Genomic DNA, 26,174 nt, shown 5'->3' on the forward strand with positions numbered 1-26,174 from the left:
GGGGAGTAAGGCATTGTATCTGTCTGAGGTCCTCCTCCTCCTCCTCAGACCCCACCCTCAGCAGGCTTCATCACTAAAATATCCTGGAAGTTTCCAACCTGGAGTTGGCAACCCTATGTCCTTTCCAGGCAGCCATCAGCCTACCTTTATCTGCCTGTCTGTCTTCAGGTTTACACACACACCCAGCCTCTGCCTAGGGAAAGGGCAGTCTTTCCCTGCAGTGGGAACCAAAGCAGCTGACATCATTCTCCTCTCCCCTGTATGATCCGCACAACTACCCTATGAGGTATGTTAAGGTTGAAAGTGTGTGAATGGTCCATAATCCCTCAGGCAGCTTTTAAAATATGAACCTGGGACCTGCACACCACCAGAATACAGCAGGTTCCATATGCAACTGACATTCCAACTACCTTGCCCGGGGGGGAGGGGGAGTTTGAGGTGTGGAATGGAGTGAAGTCCAATCAGCTTCCATATGCAAAAGACCTTGAAACGCTGGACGGGACTGCACAAAGCAGCCAGTCAACCCAGCCAGCGCCTTCTGACTGACAGTTCAAGCGTCCATACACTAAAGGTGCACATTTTGGAATGTTGGAGCCCACTATGCCTTTATATATAAGGGAGAGATATACACATACACATTTTAGCTTTAAGAAACAAATGTCTCAGTGGTCACTGCTAGGCAACTACAAAAGAACTGCCAGCCTTCAAGCTTTGGCTTCTGTCACTAAAAGGCAAGGACAGGGATAGGCCCTTTCAGGGCTATTTTTGGTCTCTGAAAGAGGACTCATCAGGGCCAGGCCTGCTAGCAGCCACCAGGTGACTTTGCTACCACCTGACTTGCATTACTCACCAAGGCCCAGCTGCTTACTACTGTTCAATAGCAGCCAACCCACAAAAACCAGCATGGTATAGTAGTTAATTTCAGACTAGGATCTGGGAGATGCATTATCACCCCCCACTTTGCCATGGTGCTTACTAGGTGACCTTGGGCTGGTCACACACATTCTCAGCCTAACCTACCTCACACAATTGTTGTAAAGATAAAATGGAGGAAAAGAGAATGCTGTAAGCTGGCCTGGGTCCACATCAAGGAGAAAGGCAGGGTATAAATAAAGTAAATAAATAATATAGCGGAGGATAGATAAAAGGTAGGTCCCGGTCACATGGCAAATTTGCCACGGGAGAGCCACGGGTGGGGGGCGGATTATCGGGGTGCAATCAAACCGCAACATCTGGCAAGTGGAGCGCACCCGTGGCCAACCCGTGGCATACCGCCGAAAAAGCGCAATAAAAAAAACAGTACCTCAGATGTAGTGGCAAACGGTTTGCCACGGGCTGCCTCCAGACTCCTGCGGTGTGATCACGCCGGCCCCTCGTTAATGCGCAGGCGGGGAGGACAGGACCCGTAGTTTGCCGCCAACGCGGCAGATCGCGTTCTGGCGGCTCTAATTGCACCGGAGCAATTAGCCATGCCTCCCCTCCCCCGCGTTATCCAGCCCGCGTGACCGAGTCCGTAGTTTGGTTTGTGTCTCAGATAAGAAAAGGAAGCAGGGAAAGATGAAGTTAAGAGAATTGGCAGGAAGAGGGGGGGAAATAAATAGCTTGGGTAGGGAATACACGGGAAAGTGAGAGACTCCCTGCTAGTCCTTGCAGGTTCTCCATTGGACTACTGGCCTCACCCAGCTAGTACCACACAACTCGGCAAGAGTTTTCTCAGGCAGAGGCTGCCAGGGGGAGGGAAGGAGGGAAAGCTGAAGACAGGGTGACAGATAAAGCTAGATTGGCTGGTGGGTATAAAGAAGAACAAGCAGCAGAAAAGAGGAGATGCTATGGGGGCTTTTACAAAAGGGAAAGAAGAAATAGTGGGGGAGAAGAAAATGAGATGCCTCCCCTCACAATCTTCCAGGTCCCCCATTTGTAACACTATAGCTCCTAACATTCCATTTGCCTTTTTAATTGCTGTAGGAAACTAAGCTGATAAGTGAGCTTTCTATGGACTGGTTTCTGCCTACTTAGGCCCTTTCAGCATATTTTTGAAGTTACCAATGGACATTATATGTGTATGATGAATCTGATACATTCTGTAGTCCATTCATCTCTTGTTGTGGGCCACACTCCAAGATGGTATAAATCTAATCACCATAGCCCAAAACATTTTCTTCTTGGTTATGTTGCTTTTGGCTTTATTGCTCTGGTCTTTTGTGATAAAATGCTGTAATTTTCTGGAATGCTATTCTTTTGTTTTTGTCTACTAAGTTGTTTTTTATTTTTTTATAACAAATCGTGTTATTGTTTTAATGTTTTAGATTGCAGGCCACCTCAGGAGCTCTTTGAGTTGAGAGTATGAGATATAATTACTGTAAATAAATAAATATTTGCTGTGCTAGGTTCTGCTCTACCTACAGTTAACGTTTCAGTCTAGACAAAATCTTGAATTCATTACTTATATTAAAATGCGAAATACAAAACTGCTTACCCACTGGTCTACCTTCTAGGACATAAAGCCTATTATGCTAAAGATCAATACATTGCTCTTTGGGCAAGTCTTTATGTGCAATGTTTTTTAAGAGACAAGGAGAAAAACCTTGTCAACTGTTTACACACAGTCTGGCAAAAGCACAGAGATAAAATGCACAACTGTTCTTCTGTTCAGTATACTGCAGTAGGTCACAAAATTACACTCTTCTACAAAAGGCAGCCAAGTAGTCCCAGTATGGGCTTGGCTCACTGCTCTGAGTTAGCCTAAATGTTTACATTTGCCTGTTTATATCTATTTTGGCTACTAAACAATTGTCACTGATGCCCACCACGATTATTACTGAAAACTCTGACGTTTTAAACTGATGGGTGGTTTAAAATACAGATAGCTTTTCAGCTTGTGCTAGAAGAAAAGTCTAAAGTAACAGTGCACTCATTTGCAAGCTCCTATACTCCATTAATGATAATAAAATGATAGCACTGGGCCATAACACCTAGAAATAATTATGTGCTTTATCAATACTTTACTAAGTCATTTTCTTTCTTAGGGAGTCTGTTTTTTTAATTAGCCTTTTCCCTTTCAGTCCAAAATATTTTCTCTCACTGGAGCGCTTTTACAGAATTAGCAGTTTCTTTCCTCCAGCTTCTCCTTTCAAATTTCCAAGGCTGGAAGCAGTATTGATCTTCTAGTATTGCTCATCAGCACCACAGTCACTGATATACTGGAAACCAATAAAAAACTCTCTGAATTGCAAATCCTGAACATTGGATAATTTCAGTTCCAGTTCCAGTAAAGTTTCAGTTATAAAGTGGATGCTGGTTCATATTATGGGTTTGTTCACATGTAATGCAAACGACGGGAATAAGCCTTATGCTATGGCACTCCCCTTGCATGGTCTGATTCAATAAGTTGCTTCCTATTTAACACAAAACTTTGTCTCCTGTTACAACTAAACATGGAAACTATGCTTGCCCTGCAAACCAGTTTCACATCATGGTTTAACATTACATATAGAGTGACCGAATAATTCAAGCAGCAAGGAATATCTGGTTGAGTAATCAGTGGCCTGGAAACCTTGGGTAATTCCATTTGGCCTCACTAGCTTTAACCAGTTCAAGAACAAGGGAAACAATGGCTGTTTCTCCATTTATAATACTGCTTTGCTAATTTATGTGCATTCTGGAAAAGCAAAGAACCACTGACTCGGTACCCTGAAGGGATTTTTCAAAAAGCGGAATAATTCCTTATCCCTCCCCCCCTAAACAATGATGCAATACCATTCTAGAAATTGTGCTGTACATTTATTTAGCCCTTTCTGTTTATTTTTAAAAGGTACAAAGACCTGTTTGAGGCCACTCACAAAAATTAAATCATAAATCATAAAAACAGCATAAACAAATAATAAAAACAGACATTAAAAGTATCAGTATAAAACCATAAAATCACCCATTGTTAGACTGTGCCAATTTTTTTGTAGTAACCATCTCTGAAGGGTTTAGGCAATTTTTATCCTGCCTTTCAAAATAGTCTTCCAAAAAGCTGCCAAAGAATGCCTCTGTGTATTTCTGATAGGGAGTTCAATTACATTCATCATCCACCCCCCACACACATGCACGCAGCATTGCCTGCTCCCTGGCTATACAAAGCAGCACAACAGAAGAGGGACATGAGGTGGAATGTGTACACTAGAGCCTTTGTGTGCTGCAAGCACATAAGCTTGCAAACCACTATGCAAAACTCTTCACAGGGTGCACAGAGCATGTTGCTGGATGAAAGATCACAAAGAGAAAATAATGCAAAGTGAGACAGGCCAATGACAGTGGGACCCAAGAGAGAGACAACAGTGGAAAACTGACTTAGAAAGATAACTGAATGACAAAAAATCCCATGCTTTGGGCTTGTCTGCATATTTTCCAAAATGGCCTTCCACCAGTAATTAACTGGCACCATCATCTTGAACATTTATGCTACCATGCCAGTCTCCCAAGCTACCTGCAATATCAACCCAATGACACATGTTTGGGAAGCTATATGTATCTGTGCTTGGACTGCCAGATGCAATAATCTTGAGATCAGATTGCTGTTATTGCAGGGCTTCCCTCAACTTACTAATAGATGGCATTTCACTTCTGCAAGAAGTTACAAGAGGATTATTCAGTATTCTTGGGCTTTCTAATGAGAATGCCCATTGAGGGCTAGAAATCCATTTCCAACATGTGCTGCTTTCTACTCATCACAAAAGTTTCTGAAACAGAGATTCTAGAAGTGTGTTGCTGTCCTCTTAAATATTTCAGTGCCCTTGGCAATAACAGGACACTGTATTACAAGACCGGCTACATGGGTGTGAGGGCTTCTTTGGAAAAATAGAAATAAGTAAAACTTTCCATACACATAAAAGGCAATGTTCTTTGCTTGATCTTTATACTGGATACTTTCCCATTCTCTGCAAGTTCTGCACAAGGACTGAGCAGCAGAATACATACTACTGGAATTAATCTGTGCTGGTTCCAAAAGGAGTTCAAGCGAGATTACTGCCAGAAATCAGTTTCCCCCCCACACTCTTAAATCAGAAGTAGGGAGGGGGGGAAATAAAGGCTTTAAAAATTCTACCCTGGCTTTAAATCTTTTTGAGAAAGAAATGCCTTAACTTTGTTTGTGCGCTTGGTTCTTGTGTTTATGAGCAAAGAAGAAAATCTTTAGAAAAACATATTTTCCTTGACTTTTTATGATATAATGGGTATCTAGAGGGGCAAGAAAAATCAATACTGAACACTAAAAGAAATGTATAATAAATGCTCTTCCCCTGCAAAATAGGAGGTAGCCCTTCATAAAGGAACTAGAAAGTAAACTGCTCCATAAGGAGCAGTGTGTTAAATTCTGGAAACATATGCAAATAGGCCACTTTTGTCTATAAACAAGTTTTTTCAACAAAATTAGTACAACCACAGAGTCAAAAAACCCCACAAACACAACTTTGCTAGTATGACCACTTCATGTAAAAGCAAGACTATGGCCAGGATCCATTAAACCTAACCACCATTCATGTTCTTAATTCCTGTAATAAAGTAAAATCTTAGGCAGTTATTAAATATGCCACAGGCTCAGTAGGAGCAGATCAAATAGTCAGCCAAACACTATCATTGGAAAATGCACACCAGAGGCAAGGTAAAGAGCAAAACTATATTAAGCTCATTTATTAAGCAAATGGCCCAACTAGAATAATCTAAGCATCATGACCAGATTCTTATAACTATACAACAGTGCTGTTTTTTTAAAAAAAGTTCATATGAGACATCTATGCAAAATATTAGCTTTCAATCAGTTTGGCAAGAAGCAGTTGTCAAAAAGAACATCCAATTTTAATCTGCAAAGTACAGTTTTGATTCTCTGCTACATGCCACCTACAGAAAGGCAACCATGAACTCCAAATATCATCTGAGTTCTTTTAACTTGCCAGAAACAAAGTGTGTGAAAGATAAAAAGAAATGGGAATCAATAGGATTAAGGAATGGAAATTATTTTGCCTCGCTACGGGGCACTAGTCCATATTTACTTAACACATTGTTAATGTGAAGAGAATCTCTCTACAGATAGAAAGTGTTTTCTCCGAATATGCCTAGTTCAAAGTTCAAAAGTTACGTTCCAGCGCACTCATCTCTTTTTGCCAAAGGCCAACTGATCCAAGTGAAAAGGGCACTGACCGGGGGGAAAGAGACAAATCTATTTATTTTTTTTGAGAAAACCATTTATCCCTCTCCAGTACAAACAGGAAGTTCCCACAACCTGAAAAGTATAATCAACCACAGGACTCTCTTCAGTTTCAGCAATATCCATGTAATGTACAGTAATCACCCAGTCCTACTGGCCTAACAAATGTTTAATTAGCTGAAGTGCTCCCCCCCCCTTTTTTATAGCTGTACTTCTACATTGCAATAAAAGTCTCTGATGCTGCTTTTTCTCATTATCTTTCCCCCCATTTTGATAACTTCTATTTATTCTGTCTATTTAGAATTGTGAAATTCATTTCTGGGCACTTAAATTTCTCATTGTGAACCACTTCTTACTCATTTCTGCTAACCCCTTCAAGCTTTTGTACATTTCGTCTTCAGCATCATGGATTCGAGTGTGGAAGGAGAACAGTTACTAAGTTTCACAATTTATGCCCACACAATCTCAAAAAGCTCTTTAAAAGCGAACATCCTGACTAGCACTGTTGTCATTGCCCAAAGCCATCACGAAACGGTGGCTGATAAAGTCATAAAAAGGACAAAGAAGCAATCACCTGCAACAGTCATCAATTCCCTCTGATAGCACAGGAGGAAGAGAGGAAGTCTGCAGGAAACGTGCCAATTCAGAGGTCATTCCAGAAAGTGCGAGCAATATTTAAAGCATTTTTCAAAGCCACAGCATTCTATGTATATCCTGGCTACCTTATGATAACCATTTCGACGTAGTCCAATTCTCTCTGTTAACTACTTTCACCATAGCATTCTTGATGATGGGACTTGCTTCCCTAAGGAATCGTCTTTATTTACTTCATATCATAGCCTTCCTTCCTCACTGAGTCTTGAGGCAGATTACAAAGTATTAAAAACCACACAGTCAGACACCAAAAGACACCCAATAAACAGTGCAACAGAACTAGGATTACAGGATTAGAAAACAGTGCAAAGAGAAAACTGCCTAAGGCACAACCTAAAATAAACAATGCAAGTGGATTATAAAGGTAGATGGTACAGTGAAAGCAGAACGATACATACACTAAATGTTGCAATAAACTACAATCCCATTTATTTAAGAAAATGTCCTCCTGAACATTTCTGCAGAATGTTAGAAGTGAGGGAGCCTCTATGACCTCCTCGGGGAGGCTGTTGCACAAGGCAGAAGCCACAACAGAGAATTCACATGTACAGGCAGTTGCCAATCTTACCTACTTGCAAATTTGTACTCTAAGACGACTTTGCTTGAATGAGTGAAGCTTTTGTGGAGTAGTATAGTGGAAGAGACAGAACTGCTGATACGCAGGTCCAAGGCCATTAATGGCTTTGAACGTGATAACCAATACTCTGAACTGAACCCAGTTAGTGACTGGTAACCAAATGAATGACTATAGAATAGGTGTGCTATATGCTTGCTCTACCTAACTCTGGATAGTTACCAAGCAGCAGTGTTCTGCACCAGCTGGAGTTTCTGAGTTGATTTTAAGGGCAGATCCATGAACTGCAGTGCATTACAATAGTCCAGACTTGCAGTTACCATGAGCTATCTTCCAGGCTAAATGACGATGGAAAGCATTGTTTGCAGCTACATTAACATGCATTTCCAGTAGTGATGCTGGGTCTAGTATAACCCCTAGGTTTTATACTGAGTTCATTGAGGGTCAGCTGGATGCCATCAAATGAGGAAAACATGATGTCCTTCAAGACGTCAGCCTTCTCAACTAGTTTCAACTTCACCTTATCAATGAGGGAGATCTATAAGCTCTTCCATGATCCTGTTCATAAGAATGTAAGAAGAGTCATGCTGGATGAGACCAGTGGCCCATCTAATCAAACACACTTTTTCACATAGCAGCAAACCAGTTCCCACAGCGAGACATATGCCTGGCTTCAGTGGACAAGGAGGTGAACTGACACGCTTCCTTGCAATCAATATAGTATTTCTTTATACAAGGTACTTTTATACCATCCTCTCAAAAGAGAAGGAGGCTTGAACTTTCTGGGCTCACACTGAGGTTTAGCTGATTACATTTATTTATTTTATTAAAGATTTATATCCTGACTTTCGTTGTAGCTCAAGGCAGCTTCCAAGTCACAGCTGGAACATTACTATTTAAAACTAATAGGATACAATCCCAGATACCCCTCCCCCCAATGATGCCTACAGTTTATATCCCCTTTAAAGCCCTGGCAACTGAAGCACATCCTCAGGGAGCCCATTCCACACACTAGGAATTAGAACAGAAAAGGAACATGCTACAGTTGATGCCAGGCAGACCACCTTAAGTGAGGGAACACCCAGCAGGTGGCAAGCCTGAAGACTGTGAAGCCTTCTGCTCTTCATCCTGCAATGGAATGAATCATTATTTACGTTGGGCTCCCAGATAAGCTTGTTGCATGCATGTGAACATTTGGTAACTACACGGCAATGTTTTGAACTAAAAGCGAAAGGAGAAGAGCAACCTAGGATTTGCATCATAATATACATGTGTTCTTCAGTTCAACACGCAAGCAATTGACTTCAAGGATTATTTCAGTTCAGTTGAGGACAATAAGATTGTTGGCATTCCAGGGATATTCCCGCTATTATGCTGTATCTTACTTTACTGGTGGAACTACATTACATGTAACAAATTCAATATACTGTCTCCACATAGTGTTTGGTATAAATGATGTTATAAGTTATGTACATTGTGCAGAGTAAATTGTTCTTAAGCACTGTATAGTCGTTAAGATTGTTTAAATATCATATAAAAAGCACTATATACAATTTATTAATATCATTTTGTTGGGTCGGTGTGTTGCATGAATATCACACAGTAACTTGTTTCCAATTATAACTTTCAGCATGAAAATGCAACCCACCCAGTCCCTAAATGGTGACAAACTTTGGGGTTTTCACGTAACAAGTAGCCGGACACGGAGCTCTTAACACCTGTAATTAAATTTTATTATTCAAATAAGTTAATACACCAGCCAGCGTTACTATACACACACTGAGATGCCTCAAAACCTTTTAAAAAATATTTCAGTAGAAGAAGAAGAGGAGGAAGAGGAGGAGATTGGATTTATACCCCGCCCTTCACTACCCAAAGGTGTCTCAGAGCGGCTTACAAACTCCTTTCCCTTCCCCTCCCCACAACAGACATCCTGTGAGGTAGGTGGGGCTGAGAGAGCTCTTGACAGAAACTGCTCTTTTTCAAGAACAGCTCTTATCAGAACTATGGCTTGCCCAAGGTCATCCAGCCAGGTGGAAGTGGAGGAGTGGGGAATCAAACTCGGTTCTCCCAGATTAGAGTCCGCACACTTAACCACTACACCAAAATGGCTCTCAGTAATATCATGCTACTGTTATTCAAATTTCTTAATTTAAAGAACACAACACTTTTGTTAATCCTCACCTTGTTTTGGGTCCAAACCCTCCAATTTGCTGTCTTCCTTCAGAGAAGAAGTAGAATCTATGCTGTTGTCTTGCCTGTGAACAATGAAGAACCAATCTAGGTTAGCATACCGTATAAAAACTGTTTCTGAGAAGTGATTTGCCATGTGGCACGTAAAGAGAAACAGCCATTTGAGAAATACAAGCCCAGGCTATTCAGCAGAGCTAGATTTATGCACAAGTTAAGTAAACTACAATTTAAGGTCTCAGATTATTAAGGGCCTCTGAATTTAAAAAATATATTAATTTTTACTAATATGGTTGTTGGGGTTTTTGGTAATGCCATGGGTCCTCTTAAACTTGACATAGCTCAGGGTCTCAGCATGTCTTAACCAATGTTCCCTCTAAGCTGTGGAGTCTTGTGAACCAAAATTCTACTTTGTGAGCTACTGGCATTAGAGTTGTGAGCAAGCAATTTGGCTACTGCATAAATTAGTTTGCTCTGGAGCCATCTTTCTTGAGCTGGGACAAAAATCTGTGAGCTGAAGGCTAAAAAACCGTGAGCTAGCTCACACTAACACAGCTTAGAGGGAACATTGGTCTTAACCCAGCCCTACTTCTTGGGGCACGGAATAAGCTGCTCGGTTCTTTACTGAACACTGAAGGTTGTATTAAATCAAAAGCCAGTGGAAGACCCTAGCAGATACAGGTTTTCCTTATACTCTCCTTCCCCCATAGCCTCTTTTGATCCCTGGAAAGATGACAGTGCCTAATATTTGCAGGACCCTCCTGGACAGAAAGCCACATGGACTGACCTCTTCCACAAGCAGAGCATTGTAAGCCCCCAACCCATATTGCTTTCTGTTCCCGTGGGACTTGCAACACCAAACATCATTTGGGGGGCCAGTAAGGACTGCTGGAGGAAGGGCAGTGTGATGAAAATGTGTGCACATTGCATTGGTGGGTGGGTGGATAAAACCCTGTATTTTGCTTTACATAAAATAGGTCAAGAAATTAAAACTAGTTATTTTCATTGCTCTGCACCCTGCAATGAACTGTCACCATTAGCAACATCTTATGTCCAAGGCAAAATAAACAGCAATATAGTAAGGAACTATGATTCTGCAAGGACACCTCATGGATTCAGACAATAATACTCATACTTTTCATGAATTTTCATTCTCCTCAGGTTTAATAGGGCAGTCTGGCCCCAGGAGCCAAAGACAGTCAAATTAACATGATTATATCTCTGACTGGGGGAAATGCTCCAGCCTAGTTTAAGGACAGTTACAGCAGATGCCATTTTTTTCTAAACCAGAAACAATCCACTTTAACTGCTATGAGAAAATTAACAGGAATAGAAGCACAGCATTACAAAAAAACTGAGAGCAAGAGACAAACAGCTCTGCAAGGCCAAAATACAGAACTTATCAGAGCACTGTGGCCACACCAGCAACACTAAAATTTCCTCTGCCACGTGGCAGGCTCTTGTTTTATGCCAGATGGAACCTTTACTACTGTCAAAAGACAGAAAATTTGCCAGTAATGGCCAATCCTAGTTTTTCCTTTAGGGTAGTTGTGTAGTCTGGATTACAACACTATAAGGTAGCAAAAATGTTCTCAGCTCAAAGCAATTCACAAAGCGGTTCTCCAATTTATCCTCAATTTCCCTGCTTCACTGTTACCCTGAGAGCTTCCCTGGAAGATCAGGGATTCAAACCTGGCTTGCCACGATCCTATCTGATACTCTCCCCACTAAACCACACTGGCTCTGAATGGCAGTTCATTTTCTTTAAGTCTCAGTGATGCAACTTGCACAATGAATGGCTCTGAAGACAACATTTGCAAAAGTTGTATAAAAATGTAAACACATTGAATTAAAGAATTTAAAAGTTGGAAAGTGCCTAAAAATGACCCAGTCCAACCCCCTGCACTATGCAGAATGACCTAAAGTACCCCTGATGAATAAGTGTCCAGTCTCAGTTTAAACACCTCCAAGGAAGGAGAAAATACAACACCCCTGGGCAACCAATTCCACCCCTGAACTGCCACTATTGTTAAAAAATTGTTCCTAATATCCTACTGATATCTCCCCACCCATAATTTAAACCAATTATTATGAGTCATATTCACCACTACCAATGACAGGCTTTCAAATACTTAAAACGAGCAATCATGTTCCCCCTCAACTTCCTCTTCTCCAAATTAAATATTCCCAACTCCCACAGTGTTTCTTCATAAGGCTTAGTTTCCATACCCCTTGTTGCTCTCCTCTGCACCCACTCTAAAGTTTGTGTCCTTCCTATAAAAAGGCCTCCAGAACTGGACACAATACTTCATATGAGGACTGACCAGTACAGCATACCCATCTAATGTCCTAAACACTAATATCTATATGAACTCAAGTTTGGGAGGGGGAAAGAGCTGCAGCTTTAAAAATTTCTGTGTGTTTGAATGCTGTTTTGGGGGAGGGGGCTTAAAAATTGCTGAAAAGGCTAAAATTTTATCTGCTATCGCACCATAGTTATCAAATGACTTTATACAAAGCAAGAATGCAAATGAAAGATTATATGATACACTTGAGAAGACAGGATACAGCTCTCCATAGGATCTTGAAATCATGAAAGGCGAGTCCAATTGTTGAGTTTAATGAGCATTTTGGCCATAAAATTATTTTATATTCATCTAACCAATTTCATACCTCAACTACTTTGTCTAAAATTTGTGAAGTACATATTATGTTAATATGCGTGCAAGCACCCAGCCTACAGACAGGAGTTAAAAGGTACCATTAAAAGGCTAGTGTCATCCCAATGTGTCACCCAGATTTTTTAATTTCACAGGTTCACTTCTAATTATTTATTCCCAGTTGTTTTAAGTATTGTTAACAAAGCTATGATTTAAGATCACTCTTCTTAATAAAGTTATCTATCGATAAAATTCATTTTTAGCTAGATCTTGTTAAAATCTCCATGAAGCCTTTTCTCCTTTGACCAAAAGTGTGCTTCCTTGGCTAAACAGGAGGAGGAGGAAGAGGAGACAGGATTTATACCCCACCCTTCACTTGGAGTCTCAGAGCAGCTTACAATCTCCTTTCCTTCCTCTCCCCACAACAGACACCCTGTGAGGTAGGTGGGGCTGAGAGAGTTCTTTGAGAACTGCTCTTGAGAGAACAGCTCTGAGAGAACTGTAGCCTGCCCAGTGTCACCCAGCATCTGCATGTGGAGGAGTGGGGAATCAAGCCTGGATCTCCCAGATTAGAGTTTGCACTCCTAACCACTACACCAAACTGGCTCCCCAAAACTGCCAAATATTCATTGGGGGGGGGGGGCCTTCTCTCAGACTGCTTCCATCCAGTATAAGAGACAGCTATGGATTTGACATTCTGAGCCAACCTTTTATGTTGGAGCACAAATGCATCACCATTTATTTATCTGTAAAGTCTAATTGTAAAGTGGGTGGCTTATGTCAGTCAGCAAATCTAGACCACCCATAGACAAGGTAAGGATTTCTATACTCAGGTGACTCTCGAGGTATGGAGGGAAAGTGCACATGCATCAAACAAAGGTTTTGTACAGTCAGGTGATCCCCCAGGCATGAAGAAAGATATTAGTTCGTAAAAATTTTCTGAAAGGCTCCTAAAATTGCCCAATGAAGAGTGAGCATGCTCATTTCACTAAATCAGAATTATTTCTAAAAAGAAAGAATATATAGGCAGATGAAGAAACTGGCTGGAGACTGGATTTCTCAGAACCCAAAGAGGTTACAGTATTTTACATCAGGAGATTTGGGTGGGGATTTTTGTAGGTTCCCAACTTGTATATAATTATCACTGATGTAAAAATGTTTATGCATTCCATCTGTGGTACAAGCAACATTGTGAGTATTCTTTGATCATCACCATGAAGCAGAAACTGGTATTGAATGCAACAGCCTGAAAATCTTAGCATTTAAATACACACACACACACACGCTATTGCATCTTTTCAATCTCAGCTGTTTTAAGCTGAGTAAAAGTATACTGAAAATATAACCCGGCATTTATATTCCTCATCCCTGCCCCAGCACAGGATGAAAATATTAACTTCTGAATTAGTTGATAATGTTAATATCAAACATGCCATTTGGGCAAACAATCAGGGGGATGATCTGGCACAATTAATAAGTCTGCAAAAGGATAAGATGCCAAAATATGTCAAGTACCAGGATAATAAAGCTCCCGCTGTCCTGAGTCTTCCTGCCAGCTTCATTCAGCAATCAGAATTACTCATTTGGCACCATTCTCACAGCAACCTTTTTATTTCTAATGATGCACTTGGTTTTAAATGCAGGTCATAAGAAATATTTATATTCAATTTAGTTAGTTAGGTATGTTTATTTTTGGACAATTGAACAGCCTGGTACAAAACCAGCTGCAGAACTTCTATGGTATTTGTTTTACAACAGCCAGTTCAGTAGAAAGGTATGCAGACTAATATAGACAATCTTCTGTCCAAAACACTTTGCCACTGAGCAGATCTTGGGCTGTCATACAGAGAGTATGGAACCTGGTATTAGGAATTTAATATATATGCATTTTCTGCCATCTTGTGGTCAAACAGTGACAACATTAACTCTTGCCTTTTCTGGTTTTAAAATTTAACCCAAATAACTAGATATCTATTATCTAATAGCTAGTGTGTGGAATTCTCTGCAATGTCTCTCTTTTCTCATAAATCACATGTGAATTCATATTAAGAAAATACTGAAGGATTATACCATACTTTGTTATGTTAATTGCCAGCAGAGGTGCTAATCCAAAAATGCTGGATCTCTTTGTATACCAAAATGAATTAACATTATAACATTTTTGCCTGTTTTTGCGACATATATATATATATATATAATACCTGTAAAAGCACCTCTCTGTAGTGTACTGAGGTGACGTATGTTATGCTACTTCCTTGCCTTCCTTAGTGTTTCCTGTTTATTTTTCCTGCCACCAAAGGCTCTCGCCTTGAAATTCTTAGCTGGCTCAGTTATTTGGTAGAATGACAGAAGAGCAAGGGGGAGGGGGAGGCTCTGAGGTAAAAGGGGAATACTTTATTCTAAATTATACAATTGTTTTATCTTAAACAGAAACAGAGTTTATTTAGAAGTGTAACAGTGTAATGGTTTCAACAGAGGTGATAAGCCTAATGTTTTTAGATAGGTACAGTTCTTCTTTCTGTACAGTTCCTTAAATAGACCTAACTACAAAGGCTTATTTTCTCATTTGCCACTTAGGCTAATAATGTCCACGAAGCTTAATTTCCTAACTTGCCACTTAGGCTAATAACCTCCACAAAGAACACAGATTTCTCTCACACTCTACAGCACCTCAGTCAGTCTCTCTTCCCAACACACTCTGAACAAGCCCCTCTCTCCAAGCAAGTCAACTCCACCCCCCTACGGTTCAGCTACCACCTAATCATAACACACTTCAGTCACCTATCATTCTTACTCTAGAGGCCTGCCTTTTTAAACCTCATATAAAACCTCACATTAAAACACAGAAATAAAACCCATACACAATCAAAGGGCCACATTTCTCCATGTATATTTAACCTTGTGGCCATTAACAGCAAACCTAAATAAAATGATCATACAACACTTCATTTTCCTATCAGGCCCAATCCCACCCCTCTCCAGACTGTTTCAGGCTGAGAAAATGCCATGGGCCATTTCTCCATGTGCTCTGTGGTCCTGATCCCAACTGGGCAAACATACATGCAAAAACTGAGCAGAGCTTACAACTGACATTGGGTAGGAACACCAGATGCTACCTGTGTGTACTCCATAATGTGTAAAAAGGTCTCCAAGATAGCTAATTACTAAGTAACAGAATAGAGTTGGAGACTTTCTCAATTTCTCCAGGTGGATTAGAGCTTTGCCTTCCCATGGCTGAACAACCATGAATGCAATCAAGTCACATCCACAGACCATAGTGGATCACATACTTTAAGCACCATTGTGCCAGCATAACTAATAAGACAGGTAAGGAAATAATATGTGAATCTCTGGGGAAATCAGCCAATTTGTTTGCTCTCTCTGGCTAATAAAAGAAGCATGCTTATTGTTGACTTTTTAATCAAAATGCAAAGCTCAAAGGAAACTGTAAAAAAGGTATCCTCATGTTTCTCGACCACAGGACCACTTCTTTGATAAGCCAAGAAGGAAATAACAAGATTAAAGTTTGCACTGTAGGCCATCCACAAAGGAGATGCACTCCACTAAATCTTATCCACAAACAGACTTTACATATTTAAATTTTATTTATTTTAAATATTTGTATCCTGCATTTGCCCCAAATTGCTCAAGACTGGAATATGCACAGCGGGGGAGTAAGGCACATTAAACACAACCAACTAACTCTGATGTTTGTAAATGAGAAAACAGAAATCTGTAATTCTGATACACAGTAATGCACAGGCAATGTACAAAAATAACATTAAAATCTAATAGAGATCTTTATCATAGGTCCCTTATAGCTGTGGTGCAAATTCTTCACTAAGCTTTCATCATGTTTTGCAAAGGTTTCACCAAAGTTTCACTGGGTCAACCCAAGTTTTGTCAGTTAAGCTTACCAATGTTCACAGTAGGTTCACAAAGTTACAGCAGAGATTTAGCTAACGATTTTATCGCACATTTAATTGGGGGTTTCTTGGAATTTATGGACAGGGGCCCTTTCACCAGCAATTTGACCATTTCCAGTGCAAAAACAAAATCTTCTGATGGTTAACGTTAAGCTCTTTATTACAAATACTTACTGACTAATTGATTCAATAGCAGTCTTCTCTTCACTAGCATTGGCTTCTTCATCACTGTCAGAATCAGCCCCATGCTCACCTTGAAATAAAATATTACTGTGAGTTGCAACATCTTGGGAGCATTTCCTCTGTCTTGTTACTGCTGTGTCTAAGTAAAAGATTGTTATGGATGACAAGTGAAAGCATACAGTGTGACTGCTTGAGTGAAGCCTGGAGAGGAGAAGACTTTTGGAACTGGAATGCCATCAGTGAAGGAGACATCAGTCTGAGTTTGCAGTTCGCTGACAAGAAGAAGCTTCAGCAAGTTCCAAGGGTATGCGATTTCTTTGTAGAGAGTATAGGCTACTTTAAAGACTACTGCATGCTTGCTGTCCCATGCTCAACTAGTACTTTTATAAGTAAGCAGACATTACACACCTCCAGTAAACTCTCTTTACAAAACAGCTATTCTTGTAAAAGGCTGTCCTTGGAAGTTTTTATTACCTGGAGCAGTGAGGAGAGAGAAATAATACCACATAGCCAAATAGGCTTTGCCAAATTTCTCCTGTAAAATTAAACCTAGCATTTTTAGAGTATCTACATGTTATACTGGTACTGTATAGAAATCCTAAGCAGGTCTGTGCAAAGTCCTATTTTATGTAACTGGGCTTACTCCCAGGAAAGTGATCTTCAAGTTGATTGCAAAATTTCCCACTTTCTTTAACCACTTTGGCCATTCCCTCTTATTGTGTTCTATGCCTGAAATTCCCTCCCAGAACGCTTACATTGTGTGTTCTCTCTAATCTCTCCTTCTTCACAACCTTCCTCAAAACCCAACCTTTCCAATAAGTTTTGAGCCCTTGATTCTCATCTCCAACTGAATGAAGCCAATTAAAAGCCTGGGCTCTCTTTGTGGGAGCTGATCTTCCCAAACTTCCTGTTATCCCAGCAGCTGCCTGCATCCCACCTAAATCAGCTACTTGAGGTGGAAACCTTTAAGAACAATATGCTGTGCAGATATGAGGGGCTAAAGCAAGGACAGGTATTGGGCAAAATGGACCCTCTCACACCAACAGAGGAAGCTCTACCCCAGTCATGCAAGAGTTAGAGGAAAGTGATTTAATCTTTCTTTGCTATTCTTAGACCAGTATCACTTCATAGTTTCAGAGTAATATAATACCAATTTAAATGTATCATTGTATTCTATAATAGTGGTTACCTTCAAGAATTTTCAATAATTTCTTCTCAGACATGAGTTCCAACTGTTCAAGACAAAGCCTTTTGATTTCTTCTACGGAACAGTTCTAGGCAAAGTGAAGTTTTAAAAAAAAGATTTTTACAACAATAATATTTTAGAAAAGAGTTTGGACAAGTCAAGCAATGTAAGCGCTCACAATCTGAAGTACTAATCCCTGCAATAACAAATAAATTCAGGTAGGTAGCCATGTTGGTGTGAAGCAGCAGAACAAAGTCTGAGTCCAGCGGCACCTTTAAGACCAACAAATTTTTATTCAAGGTATAAGCTTTTGAAGAAGTGTGCTTGCACACAAAAGCTTATACCTTGAATAAAACTTTGTTGGTCTTAAAGGTGCTGCTGGACTCAGACTTTGTTCTACAATAAAGAATGTTAAGACAATAGTTAGGTAAGCGAAAGATATGCAAAATCTTCTTACACAGGAGTCTCCAACCTTCTAAAACATGTGGACACCTTTGAAATTTTGACACAGGGTGGTGCGTGCAACCACAAAACGGCTGCCACAGGATGCGGAGCCTGCCACAAAATGTCAGTGAACGAAGTGAAGATATGCATAACTTTAACAGGAACACCTCATCATAGCAGGAAGAAGCTCGGTTTTATGGGATGCTTTTCAAAATGAACATACTGTTTATGAGAAAACATCTTTATACATACAGCTTATCTTCAGTCACACAAGGGAAACCCTGGCGCTGTGGAAGCACCTGCTGCCACAGCAACATTTTTAAAAAGCTGCACGGCCAATCGTATCTCCAATAGCCAATCACAAATCCTGTCCACTTTCTAAAGCACTTGGCAGGCACCAGAAAAGGCACTGGGAGGCACAATGGCACCCCTGGGCACCACGCTGGGGATCCCTGTTCTAAGTGCCAACAACATTTCTATCTGAATCCTGACAGTCCAATAAAGACTATTCAAGCTTCTGTTTTTATTCATTATACTCAAGAAAACAGTCTACAACTTTATGGATAATATCAGTCCTGCTGCTATGGAACATCCAGCACCTAAAGTTTTAATATAATCTTCTCTACTCAGTGAAATGATTTTGAAGGCACTTTGATTATACAAAGAGTGCTAGTGAAACTTGACGCTAACTTATATGAATTATGTAATTGTCCATTTCTTTAAACATCAGACAATATGGGTACGGATGTAATACTGCCGTCAAATGCCCAATTAAGCGATGTTTAAATAAAAACGTACTAATTGTAGCCAGTGTTCCCTCTAAGCTGAGTTAGTGTGAGCTAGCTCACAGTTTTTTAACCTCCAGCTCACAGATTTTTGTCTTCGCTCAGGAAGGATGGCTCCAGAGCAAACTAATTCATGCAATAGCCAAATCGCTCGCTCACAACTTTAATGCCAATAGCTCACAAAGTAGATTTTTTGCTCACAAGACTCCACAGCTTAGAGGGAACACTGTAGCTTCCCTCTCCTTTCCCTTGTGAGGTCCATTGAAAGCATGGTGGTTAACCAGAAATTTGCTGTCCCCCACTGACTGGGATCCTTAAACCAGGCAGGTGAGGATCCCATTTAGCAGAAGTAGTGAGGAGAGGAGAATAGGGAGGAAGGAGGCATGCATGCACACACAAGCTGGGTCCGTGAACAGTTTTATTTAACTGCAGTCAATCAGATGTCTGAATGCAAGCACTAATTCCCTGCAGACTGCTATCCACAGAAATCCTTCCCTCTTCTTGAATAAAATCCACCCTTCACAACAATCGACTCAAATGACAATAACTGTGATTACACCTAGTCGGGATTTACCTTACCCAGAGATCTGTAACGGGATGAAAATTGCGATTTCAGACCCTAGTTTATTTAACCACTATTGTCAGAAAAGCAACAAGAAACTCTACAAGGGTTCCAGTATTTTCAGTTACTCCAAGCCATTCCAGCCATACACACACCCTTCCTCAGTCCACTTCAAATTCTGTATATCCCTGTCTCTGTGGCAGGCTTGCAAATTGCCACTAGCCTGGAGGGTACCAGGCAACCTTAGGGCTGCCAAGTGGGGGCGGGTGGCGGGTAAACCCCCGCTTTGGAGGCCCAATTTCTGCCGCCACGGAATCGGGCCCCGGGGGGAACTCCGCCCCCCCCGAAGCGCAGCATGGCTGCGTCACCATAGGTGACGCAACCACGTCGATCACGTTGGGGGCGTGGTCCCGATCGTCGGAGGGAAAACTCTATGGTTCCCTCTGACTCTATGGTTTTCTCTCCGACGATCGGGGCCATGCCCTCAACGTGATCGAAGTCACGCGTCACTTCTGGCTAGAAGATCAATCTGCAAAGTTACTTTGTGGCATCTACAGTGGAGGTGGACCTCAGTGTAGGTGGCTGGATGACTCTGCGGAGACTCTTAACACTAAGCCTCCTCTGTAGCCTTGGGGAAGAAATGCAACAAAGACAGAGCAGTTAAGGGAGAAAGGCTCTCTCCGCTCACTCCAGGTTAAAAAATGTATTAACTCCCGGCTGGTATATGATATTATAATCTGAATACCTGTGCCTTTCCTTGACCAACTGAAACACTGCAATACTCTGACAGAGTACAAAATGTGTACTATGTTGTTAGTTTATTCTTAAATCCTGCTAGTCTCCGCTGTCTAGAGTTGCTATATTTCCTAGCAAGTAGATCAGAAGTCTCTTGGGAGTATTGCTCTTTTTTAATTATAAATGACTTATTTATAAACTGCCAGGTTGCCACACTCATCTCTGATGGCGTTGGCGTTACGTCCAATTAAAGAAAAATTTCAACATCCCCGTGGAAATGCTATAATTATATGCTACATTATTCCATATGCCACCGTAATTAATGTTATTTACATTTCCAGCCCGTGCAGTGCCAAGGACTGTGCAATAGTATTTCTTTTAAAAACATACACAGATAAAGAGTGTCTTTGTAGCCGTCTGATCTTGCTGAACTACTGCTGAGCCAGATAATAAATGCATAGGATGGCACACATTATATAGGGCTCCCAAGCGTTAATTGGTAGGTTAATCAGTGAAAACCTTAGTTGATTAATCAGCATGAAAACATTTTAACTGTTGGGGTTTGGCAAACCTGTAGGTCACAGTAATGAAAAATATGAAAGTTGTCTCTTCTTTTCTACATGGACTAACAGCTTTGCTCTAGTCTATCATTTCCCAAATTTCTGATAGCTGAGGCTCAGTTTTTGCGGAGTTAAACCTGAACCCATGCTTCATTTACATCCAGAAACATTGGCTTTTAGAATGTGGCACAGGAAAGTGTTTCTGCTTACACAGGAGCCCTTGCCTCCTCGCCCTGTTTATACCTCTGAGCCACTGTTCTGGTTGGAAGAAGGCAAGCCCAGAATAGCATTTCATGCAGATGGCAGCTTCCTCAGCAAGTTGGTTCTTAGACCCATAGGATCTTTTAATTATTGCTTGTGGCAGGCAGTTCTCTCACTCCATCTCTGGGAATTACTGGTTTATTCAATGGAAAGCTATTTTTTCCCCTCTCATGAATATCAGTATATGGCAACTTTGCTGATATGCAAATTTAGAACTGTTTAAGAGGAAGACTATTAACCAGCCAAAAATTCTCTAATCAGCTGACAGTCCTAATATTGAACATTGTGGCATCAGAAGTCATAAGATTATACTGAAAAGGGCAGATGCTGCAGCATGTGCAGGAAAAAAGCACAGAAATGGCAATGTAGTTTGACGGTTGGGTATGGCTGGAACAACCAAGATGCCTCATCACCTGAGGACACAGAAACGTGACACTGATGCTTATTTCAACTATCTAGTGAGGCCTGTGCATGGCTGGCTCTGAGAAAACTCATGCTGATATCTCACTACTTGATCCTTTTAACTGAATCTAGACATGCACTCATATGTATAACCATCACAGAAATAAAAAGAGAGCCATTAAGGCAATAAAGCAATCACAGGAATACTCCAATTAATGATTCTAGGGTTGCCAAAACCCTGGGCGGGGCAGGGGTTGTCCCAATTTCAGGGGCTCCAATCTGCTACCAGCCAGCTGGCTGACAAAGGAAGCCCCACCCCCAAACAGCCCCCTCCCATTTCAGCGTGATTACATCACACGGAAGTGATGTCATCACGCTGGGCACATCACACAGCCATGCTCTAGTATTTTGGCTCTATGAGTTTTCGGCTCTATGAGTTTTGCCCAAAAAGCTAGAGCATCACCACACAACGTGCCCAGTGTGATGATGTCACGTACAGTGACATTGCCTCACCCTCCCCACTCCCGGAAGGCTCCCCCCACACACACACACACTGGCTGGGTAAGTAGACCTGGCAACCCTAAATTATTCGAATATGTAACAAAAAGTTCCCAGTTTTCCATAGAGGATCAATACCTTTTGGAGTCTCCTTCACCTTCTCTAAACCTAATCAAATGAATAAGTTTGTTCATGAATAACATATCCCCAAACTACTGAACCAGCCTTCTGCCAAAGCAACAATTTCATTTTTCCCCCCATAAGTGTTTTTTTATTTTGAACAACATCTTCAACAGTACATTCATAACACATATTAACACCGAGTATTAACCAACATTTCAACCTTTAAGAGTCCTTATTAAAAATATAACAGATCTTTGTAATAAGAGTTATTTGGAATCACTCCTTCTTCTGCGAGATAAGTCACTGCTGGGAACCAAATTGCTTGAAAACTTTTTGGATAAGAGACAATTTTACCATAGATAAAGTGTTCCCAGACTTTGTTTTTGCCAACAATGGAGAGTAGGTTGATTTTTGTTTTTCCAGTACTGGGCTAATGTTATTCGTGCGATAATTTAGGCCAAAATATCTTATCATTTAACTTCTACTGCATGCTTTATGTAACCCAGAGAAAAGACAACAGTGGCACTCCATGCAGTTAGGCCATCTTAAATCCCTCTAACATCAATGAGATCGAAGCAACCTTACTTCATATAGGATTACTGCAACCAACAGGAATTGCATAGTACACCTTTAATATATGAAATACTTTTCCAGTTCCAGCTCAGATATCATAACTACAGGAAACATGAAAAGGGCTTTATGGCATGTTTCTGATTCTCCCCCTCCCCAAATAAACAAGCTGTAATGACAGATTTGGTTTATTAAATTTTTTGTCATGTTTCCCTTAACATTTGTTACAAAAACACTAATACAAGCTAAAAAGGCAAAAATGATTTGCCTGAAATTTGACAATGTAGGTATAATTTAACAAGTATACTGATTTGGAGAGCAGAGGTTCATTTCATGATGGTGATCGTAATTTAATTACATTATTAGCCAACATAGGGACTAATTTTTTTAAAAGCAAAATTGCAGGCTATAAGCATTCTCAGACTAATAAACAGTACCTTTAAAACATCAGGCAGCATTTTCTGCAATTTCTTCTCCCCTACGATACAAAAGCACTGTTGAAGCATTTCCTTCTTGTCTGTAATGTAGAAACTAACTGGCTTCAGCTGCACACTGAGGTCTAATCCACCTTCTTCTATGTCACTGGGTTCTTCTCCCACCTCCTCCTTTCCTGAAACTTGTACAGTACATTTTGTTTCCTAAAATATAAAGACAGAAAAATGTTTCAGTCATCAACGGGAAGAATACCTCTTTTACTGGATAATAATCTTAGCAACTAAGCTCTACCTAGAGAACTGAGGGAGCAGCCCTAAGCAGATCTACTTAGAAGTAAGTCTCACACTATTCAGTGGATCTTACTCACAGATGAAGTGTCCTTAGGACTGCAGCATGGGTCAATTAAACTGCTTGTGCACAGAAGGTAATAGCTTTCTGTGTGATTTTGTACAATCTAAAATCATAGAGCCTTATAAACTCGACAGAAGCAATTATGTATGTCGGCATTTTAACATGATTCATAAGCCTGAATTCCACATAGCTGATTTGAAAGATCAGAAGGTTAACAATGATATTTACAAAGAAAAAGTGCAGAGAGCATTGATAGAGAAATATAATTCTCTCAAACACTACAATTAAGGGTAGCTCAGTGAAAACTGATTGCTCAAGGTAATAACAAAAGCAGTAAAAACACATTGCATTTATACAGCACGTTAGAGTATCCCAGGCATTTCTCAGCTAACATATCAAGACACGCAGCAAAATAAATAATAGAATGGTAAGTTGGTAGAACCTGGGACCCTTATACTCACAGGACCACGTCCCCCCATATAGAAGGCAGTTAAGATCCTCACAGCAAGGTTTGGTATGTATTCCTTGTTGTGGCCGTCCACACCAGAGTCAGTGAGGAAGGCTTTGACTCTCTTGGGCTTTTGGAGGAGATTTAAAACAACTTTTTGTAAGGTTAGTCAAAGGGTTATAATTATATTTGTGGGCTATGCGTGAGTATTGTTGGTCTTTGTGCTGCGTTAACACTGTAGCTTTAATTGTTCATTCCTTGTATGTCTCACCCTGGGTCCCGAAAGGGTTTAGAAAGCTAGGTTAATTCAAGACAAATAAACAAAAATAGAGCCAAACACATCACTCATTTCTTTAAAAATGATGGCAAGTAAAATGTTAGCACATCAAGGGAAAACAGTTCTAGCTAGAGTTGCCAGCTCTGGGTTGGGAAAATACCTGGAGATTTTGGGGGCAGAGCCTGAGGAGGCCGGAGTTTGGGGAGGGACCTCAGCAGGGTACAAAGCCATAGAATCCACCCTCCAAAGCGGCTATTTTCTCCAAGGGGATCGATTTTGATCATCTGGAGATGCTATTCTACATCTATATGTGCCCCCTCACCCAGCTAATCCAGGGGGTTGAGCTGGGTTGTCACCAGTACGCTGATGACACCCAGCTGTATCTGTTAATGGATGGATGGCCGGACTCTGCCCTGGATATTTTGTCGACAGCTTTAGAGGCTGTGGCTGACTGGTTACAACAGAGTCAGTTGAAACTTAATTCAGTGAAGACAGAGGTCCTGTTCCTGAGCTTTGGGGGGATGGGTTCGGGAATCCGACTCCCAGCCCTTGGTGGGGTGCCACTGACACCGGCACCTCTGGATGCCTCCCTTTCTATGGAGGCCCAGGTCAATAATGTTTATTTTATTTAATTTTTCTGGATTTGTATCCCACCCTCCGCTTAACGGGCTTAATATTGCCAGATCAGCCTTCTACCATCTATGGCTGGTCAGGCAACTGGTTCCCTACCTTCCTCCCATGACTTGGTGACAGTGATCCATGCAATGGTCCCTTCCAGGCTTGATTACTGCAACTCGCTCTATGTGGGCCTACCCTTGAACCTGATTCGGAAATTTCAGCGGGTACGAAATGCAGCAGTGTGTCTGCTGACTGGGACATTTGTGTGGGCACACATTCAGCCGGTGTTGCGCCAACTGCAATGGTTGCCAGTTGATTACCAAGTTAGGTTCAAGGTTATGGTATTAACCTTTAAGGCCTTATGCAGCCAGGGACCAGCATACTTGCGGGACCGTCTCTCCCCATACCTTGCACTCTTCTGACCAGCACCATTTAGTAGTCCCTGGCCCGAAAGACATCCGTCTCACTTTGACCAGGGTCTGCCTTTTCAGCCCTGACCCAGCCTGGTGGAACATGCTCCCAACTGAGATCAGGGCCCTGAGGGATTTATTGCAAAATGGAGGTGCTCCACCAGGCCTTTGGTTGAGGCAGCAGACATCAAAGAACATCAGCCTCCCCTGCCTCAATTGCCTCAACTCCCTTAATTACTCCATGGTGCTATTCATATTTATTGGCACCAGGAGTGCTTGAGTTATTCCATCAGAATGATCCACCGCATTTCCCTGGCATGAACTCAGTGTACAATGAAATGAAACTAACCACTGAGCTGCTAGTTAGGTATTTTAAATTAGTCATTTAAATTTTAACTTTGTTGGAATTAATGTTTTGATTGATTCTATCTTTTATGGAATTGGCTGATTGTTTGACATGATGTAAGCTCCTCTGAGCCCATTCGCGGGGTAGGGCAGGACAGAAATCCCAAGAATAAATAAACAAGTAGTGGGAGCTCTCCAGGTACCACCTGAATGTTGGCAACCCTAGTTCTAGCACAACTTACTTCATTGCACACTCTGATTTTCTGTCACCAATAACTTTTTTAATGTGGGGATTACTACAAAAGTGATTCCTGCCTTTCCGATCTCAAATATTGCAGTCCTATCACAGACTGAGAACTGAATCATAAAATCATAAAGTTGGAAGGGACCTCCAGGGTCATCAATCCCCTGCACAATGCAGGAAATTAACAAATACCTCCCTCTCCACACCCACATTGACCACTGTTCCACGCCCAGAAGATGACAAAAAAACCTCCAGGATCCCTGGCCAAACCGGCCTGGGGGAAAATTGCTTCCGGACCCCAAAGTGGCAATCAGCATTTCCCTGGGTGTGTAAGAAAGGGTCACAAGAACTAAGCACTGAGGCTACCCTTCCTGCCCTTCCTCTCATGATCTGCCTAAATTCACAGAATCCGCATTGCTGTCAGATGGCCATCCAGCCTATGTTTGAAAACCTCCAAAAAAGGAGAGCCCCCCATCTCCCAAGGAATCCTGTTCCACTGAGGAGCCACTCTAATTGTCAGAACGTTTTTCCTAATGTTTAGGCAAA

General features: G+C 41.1%; 1 protein-coding gene across 1 annotated transcript in view; it reads right to left on the reverse strand.

Annotated features, from left to right (window-relative positions):
* The window catches only part of CAAP1 (caspase activity and apoptosis inhibitor 1), a 32,467-nt gene that overhangs the window by 4,630 nt on the left and 1,663 nt on the right, over positions 1 to 26,174 (reverse strand). Inside the window, exons 2-5 of the mRNA XM_015422419.1 lie at positions 22,938 to 23,138; positions 17,564 to 17,648; positions 16,366 to 16,444; positions 9,600 to 9,673 (exon numbers count right to left, since the gene is read on the reverse strand). Of these exons, the coding sequence (XP_015277905.1) occupies positions 9,600 to 9,673; positions 16,366 to 16,444; positions 17,564 to 17,648; positions 22,938 to 23,138 (439 nt within the window). The remainder of the gene's footprint in view (positions 1 to 9,599; positions 9,674 to 16,365; positions 16,445 to 17,563; positions 17,649 to 22,937; positions 23,139 to 26,174) is intronic.

This window comes from Gekko japonicus, unplaced genomic scaffold (assembly GCF_001447785.1).
Source record: "Gekko japonicus isolate JY-2015 unplaced genomic scaffold, Gekko_japonicus_V1.1 scaffold1113, whole genome shotgun sequence".
Classification (NCBI taxonomy): Eukaryota; Metazoa; Chordata; class Lepidosauria; order Squamata; family Gekkonidae; genus Gekko; species Gekko japonicus.